The sequence below is a fragment of the Diospyros lotus genome, chromosome 8 (genome assembly GCF_014633365.1).
Source record: "Diospyros lotus cultivar Yz01 chromosome 8, ASM1463336v1, whole genome shotgun sequence".
Taxonomy (NCBI): Eukaryota; Viridiplantae; Streptophyta; class Magnoliopsida; order Ericales; family Ebenaceae; genus Diospyros; species Diospyros lotus.
In genome coordinates, this window is record NC_068345.1 from 39,893,052 (window position 1) to 39,902,545 (window position 9,494).

The following is a 9,494-nucleotide window of genomic DNA, read 5'->3' on the forward strand; positions in this document are numbered from 1 at the left end:
ATATATATATATCATCGATCTGCCAGAGCTATCAAAATCATGATATAATCACTCGAAAACCAAAACCAAAAAGATAACAGAAACATTCATATATATATATATAGACTCATTAAAGCCATCAAACCCATATAGGTCCAACCAACCAAGTCTTCCACAAAGCATTACATACTTGCTTTTATATATCCATATATATATATGGGTAGCAACTGCTAAATAAGATACCAACCTAGTGGTAGCAACTGCTAAATAAGATACCAACCTACTGCAGATATATATATATATATATCTCAACAGTAAGCAACGCACTTCTTCTTGCAGTCCATGGTGCATCCGCCGCCGCCACCTCCCCCGCCGTAGTTCTTTCCGGCGTGGCTGTAGGAACTGAAGCACTTGGCTGGGCAGATCAGCTTCTTTTTGTAGCACGGACCCTTTTCCTTGCAAACAACGCTGGGCCTCACAACGCCACCTTTCGCGTACCCTCCGTTCGGGCCCCCGAACCCGGCTCCGTAGCCGCCGCCCATGTTCCACCCATTTCCCATTCCGGGTATGTTGAACCCGCCGCCGGGGCCGAAGAACCCTCCCCGCCCTTCGCCGCCGCCCTTCTGGCTGTTTGGGGCGCTGTGGCGAGCCTTTTCCTTGCCGGAGGCGAGTATCTCGGGTCGGGTCTCCGCGGAGAGGAAGGCCGTGGTGGAGATAAGGAAAGCTAGGAGAAGAGTGGAGATCGTGTTCATGGTGGGGGGAAGCTTTTTGGCGAGGTGATGAGGGGAAGAGAAAGTGCGCGTGGAATATTTATGTAGTGGAGATGACAGGAGAGCAGCATTAAAGCGAGAGAATATATATATATATATATATTAAATGTAAAAATAATGTTAAAAATCAGTTATTATTTTCTCTACTTAATTAATGTATCTACTGATAATATCGTCATTATGACTCCTATCATTATTTGAAGAGAACGTTTAGTATATGAAAAATTTTTAGATTTTTATGAATATTAGATTAGAAATCTACAACTTTGGTATAATCTTTTTAAAAAAAATTATAAAAAAATAATATTTTTAAAATTTATTTTTAATCAATTTTTTCACAAAAAAAATTTCTAGGTTGAGAATCTTAGATTTCTATGAATTAAGAAAAGTTTTAACAAATAAAAAAATAAAACAGCCCTTACCCTCTTGTAATCTCATATCCCTTATCTTCTTATAAACTCATAACCTAATATTTTATATACTAAAATGAATTTATTATTTTTAAATAAAAAATCAAATAAATTCTTTTAAAAATAACATAAATTTTCAAAAGTGTTACATTTAAATAAAACATAAGAATATAAAATTCTCAAAAAAGAATACTCGTAAGAATCTTTAAAACTAATCAAATTTTATATTCTTAAAAAAGAATACTCGTAAGAGTCTTTAAAACTAATCAAATATAAAATTGTATAAATCTTGCAAATCTTTGATTCACAAGAGTATTATTAAGAATTATGAATTTAAAAATTTTTAAAAAAATAATTATACCATACCTCTCCTAAAGATATGTTTGATTCCCCCCCCCCAAAAAAAAAAAAGAATTAATTTATCTTGTTTTTGTAAAAAATATGTCACTTTTGTATTTGGGTGAAAAATAAATTCCATAAATAAAATTACCAATCAAACACTCGAACTTAAAATTTGGCTAAAAAATATTTTTTTTACGTATTTTTTATATCAATCAAACACCCTAAATGTAATCATAATATTCATGTTACTCTCCCTCTCTCTTTTTAAATAAAATATCATTATAAATAGTATACTTAAATATTTAAATTACTCTTAATTTCAAATTAACTTCTCTCATCTCAATTAATAAAATGCATAATTATTACATATATATTTCCCAGATTATATCATAATATGAACCTATAATAACACTTAAAAAAATATAAAATCTATTAAATTATTAATTTGTTTATAGAGAGAGAAAAGGGGTAGATGGGACTTGAAGAACTTTGAAGGCGATGGGTTGGTTGGATGCAATAATTACTCATCCATAAAGGTATTAAGACTGAATTCTGAATGCATGGACATGGGGGGGACTTAAATGCCTCGCACCACTCTGCAAATTTACACACAAACCATATAACAATATTATTATATTTATTTATAATTATATGCTATGCTATGTAACGAGTTTATTGTTCGCTTGACCGACTTTTGAAAATTATTAATTAATTCTTTTTAATCCAATCAACCCATTCCCTCCGACTCACCATCAGACTTTAAAAACACTGATTTTAATTCACCGTCTCTGGATTTCGTCCTTTTTTTTTTATATATATATGTTAAAAGGAAAGGAAGCACTTGACAACCACTCTGCAATTAATTTGTCTGGAAACTCCATTCAATTTTCTTCCTGCTCCATTGTAGTGAAGGCAGACATGACAAGTGAACCTGCATGGTGCATTTAAAATGGGTAGGCAGACCACTGCTTTTAGTTTGACAATTCGTACCCATTTCAGATCTCCATTGACAGGTAGCCAAGCTTGTTCAAATCTCCATCAACAAGCTTGCAATCCCCATCGCTTGCCTCTCGTGTCTGGTCCGGTCCGGTCCGTTCACACTTGAGCGACAATAATAATCCCGGCAGGCATTATCCAATAGTGAGGTCATTCTTGCGTAACTGAAAAATTATGAGTTTTTTAAGTTACGAACAGAGTTTCTTTGCTTGCAAAACGTAAAGAGTAAGGCTTCTTCTGCTTTTTCGTCTCTTCTTATATTGTTGTTATTACAGTAGTTAACTGTAATGATTCCAAGTTATTGCACAGAGACAAATTAGAATTAACGGCCGGTCGACTTTACCAATATGGACAGTTGAAGCAGTTAACAGGAATGATATATTTCAAACTGAACATAAAACCTTATTACAGTAGCAGTAGCAAATGGCAGACAGAATTGAAGAAGCATGTATATATAGATCAGAGGCTGGAGGAGTTCCAGCTAGCATCTACAGCTCTGATAATCTTCTCGTGTAGTTTGGCTCCAGAGCAAGCAATTACACCGCGGTCGAGCCCTTCTAAATATATGCCTTTGGAGAAGTCCAAGAGCCGGCCTCCTGCATCAGTTACCACGCCCCCGGCCTCTTGAATGATAAGAACACCCGCTGCATGATCCCATATCTTCTCCTTATAACCCGAGCGAGCAAATTTCATGAAAACCTCGGCGTGTCCCCGCGCTATGGCTGCGTATTTCACCATGCTGTACACCCGTAATGGTTGGTTCCTACAATTTTGAACGCAACAGCAGCATATCAGCCCTTTATCTTGGTATGTAAGGTTGGTTGTGTAAATTCTAGCTAGCTACCAGTCATTTCAATCTGCGCTGCGGCCTTATTTGTAGTAATCAAAGTTTAAGGAAGAAGAAGATGGAACTAGAAAGAAATTAACCGACCTGAGCCCAACACTGTGGGCTAATCCTGCTGTGAAGGAATGGCTTGAATTTGCCTTTTCAACTGGTTCACAAAAGGTAGCCAATGCTGGGTTATCTATCGTTGAGACTTGAATTTGCCTCGCGTGGTTTGGCCACACAAACTTCTTATCTGCAGGGAGCAATGGTTGCATCCATGCCTTGCCACCACCTTCCTTGGCATAAATCACACAGCCTTTGTCCCATGTCTTAGAGCTTGGAGGAGCCAACTTAGATATGAGCTTATGGTAGCGATAATGGTAACTCAGCCATTCTTTCTTCATTGGATAGTTGGGGCAGCCAAGAACGCCAAGCACAACTTCTCCATCTTCTATCAATGCCAGAGCAACAGCATACTGATCCCCGCGGACAAACCCCAACGTGCCATCGATGGGATCAAGCACCCAAAATCTTCCAATAGGGCCCCCAGTAGAGTTACACCGTCTAATGGCCTCGAGTACCTCTGAAGTTCCAAGAGCCATGACTGGACCTTGAAGGCCAAATCTAGGTGCCTCTGCTAGACATTGGTTCACTGTCTTCACAATAGTTTCTTGTAAGCCGGCTGAATCAGCTTTGGAGAGTGCTTCAACATCTTCCTCAGCAACAATCGATACGTTTTGGTTCCTGAAAGTTTCAGACAGTATCCAGCTCACAGTTGCTTGAACACTCCAATCTGTTTACATGATGCAATTAAGAGGATAAGCCAATCTAGTAGGACAAAACAAAAATATTTCCTAAACAACATATCAAGCCTGAGGATATTATGTACTGTCAGCGAAATGAATTCTAACTTGCTAGTCATTTATATCCATCGTCTTATCTTCACGCATACAAATTTCATAAGTGACTCAAGGGATTGCAGTGAGCTCTTATCTGACTCAACTCTCCTGCATATGTTTGAGCCAATTAGAGTGTTTCTAGTTCTAAGTTGAGGAAAGTTCTAGACACCTCCAATACAGTCATCACAATAAGCAAACTTCTCACATAAGAAGTACTAAGAAATCTCGAGTTAATTTAATGGTTTTGAACAAACATCAATCATAAAAACACGGTTGCCTAATATGAAGAACCGAACCGAGCTTCTTAACTTGAGTAATCCACATCAACCCCTTTGTAACATGAAAGCTTAATCTCCAGAGAAAATAGTTTGTCTGGCATGTATTGGAATTTGGAATTAGAAGGTCCAAGGCTCAAATTCAACATCTGAGAAACTTTTGATTGGATCACAATGCAGTTTAACAGCTTAACCTTTTGAGTGAATCAGAAGAAAATCTTTCTAGCTACATCCTCTTAATTGATTAGACCATACACAAAACGTAACCAAGCACAAAGCAAATCAATACTGCAATTATCTTCCCACATTCCAAATTCTTCACAAATGATTTGAACTGGGTTCTGAACCACACAGAGTGCTTATGTTTGCCCTTCATCCGAGTAATAGATAACCAAGTACATCAAATATTGGTCCATGTTGTAAAATGTCTGATTTCTGTAAAATGGGCTAGTTATGTTTGATTCTTTACCATGCACTCAATCTTTGATCTAATCTTGAAATCCAAGAGTAAATTAGGAACCAAAGAAAAACTCTTTTGGGGGCTTTCTCTTTCATAATTGAAATTTCAACCTTAATCACTCGAAATTCAATCCTCAATTAAAGTGTTTTATCTGCTTAGCTCATACTAGAAACCCGATTGTACATCATTTGGCAACTCTGAACCCTTTTAAGCACAAACCACGATGAATGGTCAGATTCTGCAAAGATCTCAAATAGCCCACAAAAATTCAAAATCTAAGTAAACCATAAAAAAAAAAAATGTCTCCAACACACAAGGTTCTCCGCTTTGCAAGGATTGAGGAGAGTCGCATTTGCACAAAGCCTTGCCTTTACTTTATTATAAAGAGGCTATTGCCTTTCTTATTTTGCAACAATATGTAACCTTCCGATCACAAATGAGCATCCTTATGCATGCTTGCCCTCCAACATACTTTAACCTAATTTAGGACAATACCAAAGCGAGAAAAATGGCTAGCAGCTTACCGGCAACTGTGACAGGGGAATTGTCATCCTTGGACTGCAGATGGCCATGGCTTCCGGAAACCAAACTGTCCTGAACTGTCTGACAGAGCAAACAGGCCATGTGTACGGCTCTGACAGCCACTTCCAATTCCTTGGAATACTTCTCTGGCACAGAGGAACTCAGCGCCAACTGGGTCTGCCCCTCCATTGTATCAGTTTGATTGGAAAAGGAAACACTGGGCCTTGAGGAATTTGAATTTACCAGACTTCTCTTGCTGCCTAAGATCAAAAGGAAGGAATTTTCTACATTGGCGGGCAAGAAATTGTTCCTTCTGTTGTGAACAAAGCCATGGGGCAGTTTAGTGGCGAAGTTTGCACTGAAATACGGCATTATATATGAAATCTTGATTCTTGGCTCGGTCCTTTTATATCAGAAGATGGGTCTTGGAATTGAATTTGATTGGGATTTGCGGGCAGAGAATGACATGGGAAGGATGAGAAATGACGAAGCGGGTTTGGGATGAAATGATTGGGCAAACAATTCCCATTTTCTCTCCTGGTTCTCGAGTAGACGGACAAATAAGCTGATGACACATGTATAAGCAACTGGGTGGCGCTATTGCCAGGACTTCCTTGGCTTTTGCAAGGGAAGGTACAACTATTTGAGAACACAAGGACCAGTTAGTGCCCCTCAGAACAGAAAGGCCAAAGTTGCTACAATGACTTGACAACTAGACTCCAAAATTAACCGGCCTAACACAATTTGAATTATTTGGAAATTAAATTCAAAGTGTGATTTGAACATAGTTGTACATATTTTTGATTTTATACAATTTGAACTACCCACCCAACAAGGCATATAATCAAATATCTCTTCGTCCTCCAAATTAATGTTATAGATTTGATGCTCGTGATGTATGACACAATACTTATCCCAGGGGACTTGCCCATCTTCAAATATCTTCAAATACCCAATGAATTTGATTACATATCAAATGTTACAGCACAACCCACTTACTAGCCAAGTTGGCCCAGCAACATTGGCTTGCTCTTGCTGCAAGTTGAAGCGGCGTTAGATGTCATTCAATTCTCAACAAAGAACATAACGGCAAAATTGACACCTTGACAGCCTCTGTGTGTGAAAGAGGTGCCCGTCAAATCTTTTCAAGATGATAGCCTGGTTGGAATGAGACTTGAGAGGGAGATAGGAGGTCTCGAGTTTGAATATGACATAAAATTTAAATTATCATTTATCATGTTTAAGCAGTATTAAAAGAGATAGTATTGGTTCAGCTCTCGTTTAAATGGGGACCATTTTAACATATTTGAGTCTATGTTATGTTAATCGATCGTTCATTCATCGCAAACTAGTGCCTCATAATAAAAGATAACTTAATCATGATAAAATTATTTACTCCTCTATATTCTACATCTCAAATACATTCATTTGAATACTTTTGTGCACTATAAACAGTGAGCACACTTAGTCAAAATTTTATATATATATATATATATTCAATGTTATTTTGGTTGATGATGATGAGTCGCCTGTTTTAATAAATGCTTGCAAACAAAAACTCAGTGATGCAAAGTTGCTGTCATTGTTTCATCATCTTCAAGCCGACTCAAAGCAACACACACACACAAGATCCTTGTTATGTGAACACTTCTCCTTTCAAACACAATTATTTAACTACTGGGCGCACGATGATGATCAAAAGGCACAATTTGTCAAATTTGTACATTAACCCAATACAATTCCTTTAAGCAGAGGCTTACTTGCCAATGGAAGTTTAATGATGCACGGCTCTTGTCATTGTTTCATCATCATGGGAGAAAAACAAGCCCTTAAATTTTACTTCTTTTCTATGGGTTCGTCAATGCTGGAAGGAACCGAAAGTGTGAAGTTTAGGAGATATGATTGAAGCCTTTGTTCAAATTTTGCTGGCATTTAAACACCCTGTTCAAGTGGGCCTGGCCGTGAGGCCATCTGTGTCCATATTGGGCCAAGCCCAACCCCCACACCTGTCCTAAATGGGGCATTTGGCAATGGGAAAAAAGCCACTCCTGCCATGTCCACTTATATTATTATATAAGTAAAGATTATTTGGCATTGTAAAATATTATTAATAAAATAAATTTTAAATTATTTTATATATTTTTATTTTACAAAATAAAGATAAAACTTAGTGACCAAGATTTAATTTTCATGACTTGTAAAAATAAAATAATTATTTTTATTACTCTACTAACTTTAATTTCCATTTAAATTGTCTTAAAAAATATAAAAACTACACTATAACTATTAATTGTGGCCTAATAAATTTTTATTTAAAATATTTTATTTTTGCACTTGCCGTTCATATCATGGACCACACTTCTACTTACATATAAATAGGGAGATGGGTCTTGTGTACACATGAAGAAAAAAAAAATAAAGATTTATTGATTAGAATTTGACAATAATAATTTTTTTTTTGTTTTTTTTGTAATGTGAAACTCAAGGAGTCTTTGATCACAAAAAGTTTTTTGACCCAAATGGTCTCATTCTCTCTAAAACCCCCCAATCTACCTTTATTCTACCTAAGCGCATAAATAAGTTCACAGTGAACCAAATGACCATTTTTCTTTTCTTTTATCTCCAACTCTCTTATTGCTGACCCTTCTTCTTTACCTTTGACATCGACGACAACTAGCTCTGTTCCCATAGGCCACTACTACCAGCATCTCTCTTTTTTTCCAATTTGCATTATCGTGCTCGCCTATCGACGCCACCTTAGCAACCACCATTGCCTCAAACCGCATCTATTTCCTTCAAATATTCACAGCATGTGCGCTTGGCCTTCTTTGGTAAATTTTTCTAACAATCTACTTATGGGTAAGTGTTCTACATTAAAATATAAATCTATTGACATTCAATCATTACATTCTTTTGATTTTTTGGTATGTAGATCACTAAACCAAGACTAACTTGATGGTTAATTCTAATCGTCGGAATCCGCTATGGATGGTGGTTGGCAGTGTTATTCTAGAAATCAGTTTTAAATCTTTTGACAATAAAATTAAGTTTTACCTATACAAAAAATCAATTGTTTGATCAAACTTTTTTTTTGAATATATGAACCACAACAGTTGGGGGAATTCGATGATCACTTCTGATCATTGCTAGCCAGCTAGGTGGTTGGCAACAATAGTAAGGCTGAAAATTAATTCGATCGATTTGATTTTTATGAATTTTATTCGGTTAGTTTAGTTTTTGGGTTTGTTTAGTTTGGTTTTGTACAATAATTCATTTTTTTCAGTTATTGAATTCTAGTTAATTCGGTAATCGAACCGACCACTTGCACTTTTTTACAAGTGATTTTATAGTTTTGCATGAAAAAATAAACGAACCCACGATCTCGCTGTATCTCAAGTTCTCAAATCATAATACACAACAGATTTTAGAAAAAATTATAAATAAAATGAGTGCGATAAAATTGTTTAAAAAATTAGTTATTGTCTAAATGTTATAAATTTCAACCTTGTTAGTCTATTTAATTTTTAATTTTTAAATAAGATACATCAAAAATATTTTAAAATTTTTTTTTATTGATAAGACCGTAATCTATGTTACACGGAAACACCTCATAGGTGTCGTTTCTCCATTTTTCAAACGTTTCTTATTCTCGTTTCGAATCCTATTTATACTTATATTTTTAGAAAAACGTCCGTTTTCACATTTTCATTTTCTATCGAAAACGTTTTTCGTCATCTCTGTGCAAGATAGGCCATGATATCAAAATATAGTGCTGATACCATCTTCTAATTCGCTCACCGAGCGTAGCCTGTTATAAGCTCGTAGTTTAATGAAGGGTGGGTTGAATGGAATCTTTGATATAACGCAATTGTGATAACGCAATAGTGTGCCAACTGTCCCATCGATTATAATGTGACACATGGCCTATTTACTCGCCAATCCAGTCACCCAAGGAAATTATCCACGCGGATGATGTCATATTTCGCTATCTGGGAATCTAAGTTGATAATTTGAA

The 9,494-nt window shown here is 36.3% G+C and overlaps 2 protein-coding genes across 2 annotated transcripts; both read right to left on the bottom strand.

The window, feature by feature from the left end:
- Window positions 1-62: 62 nt before the first annotated feature.
- On the bottom strand, window positions 63-802 carry LOC127807262 (dormancy-associated protein 2). Its single transcript, XM_052344962.1, has one exon. It carries the CDS (start codon window positions 729-731, stop codon window positions 288-290), a length of 444 nt encoding a protein of 147 aa, XP_052200922.1. The 5' UTR covers window positions 732-802; the 3' UTR covers window positions 63-287.
- Window positions 803-2,815: 2,013 nt separating this feature from the next.
- Window positions 2,816-6,026, bottom strand: LOC127808994 (PAP-specific phosphatase HAL2-like). Its single transcript, XM_052347767.1, has 3 exons — window positions 5,482-6,026; window positions 3,429-4,116; window positions 2,816-3,260 (listed from the first exon to the last, which is right to left on the bottom strand). Exons 1-3 carry the CDS (start codon window positions 5,849-5,851, stop codon window positions 2,957-2,959), a joined length of 1,362 nt encoding a protein of 453 aa, XP_052203727.1. The 5' UTR covers window positions 5,852-6,026; the 3' UTR covers window positions 2,816-2,956.
- Window positions 6,027-9,494: the final 3,468 nt, after the last annotated feature.

Excerpts from the sequence above, each read along its gene's own strand:
- LOC127807262 (XM_052344962.1), bottom strand. The coding sequence starts at position 731 with ATGAACACGATCTCCACTCTTCTCCTAGCTTTCCTTATCTCCACCACG.
- LOC127808994 (XM_052347767.1), bottom strand. The coding sequence starts at position 5,851 with ATGCCGTATTTCAGTGCAAACTTCGCCACTAAACTGCCCCATGGCTTT. Across the intron at positions 4,117-5,481 it reads TTCCCCTGTCACAGTTGCCG|ATTGGAGTGTTCAAGCAACT; the intron begins GTAAGCTGCTAG and ends TCATGTAAACAG. Across the intron at positions 3,261-3,428 it reads GCCCACAGTGTTGGGCTCAG|GAACCAACCATTACGGGTGT; the intron begins GTCGGTTAATTT and ends TCAAAATTGTAG.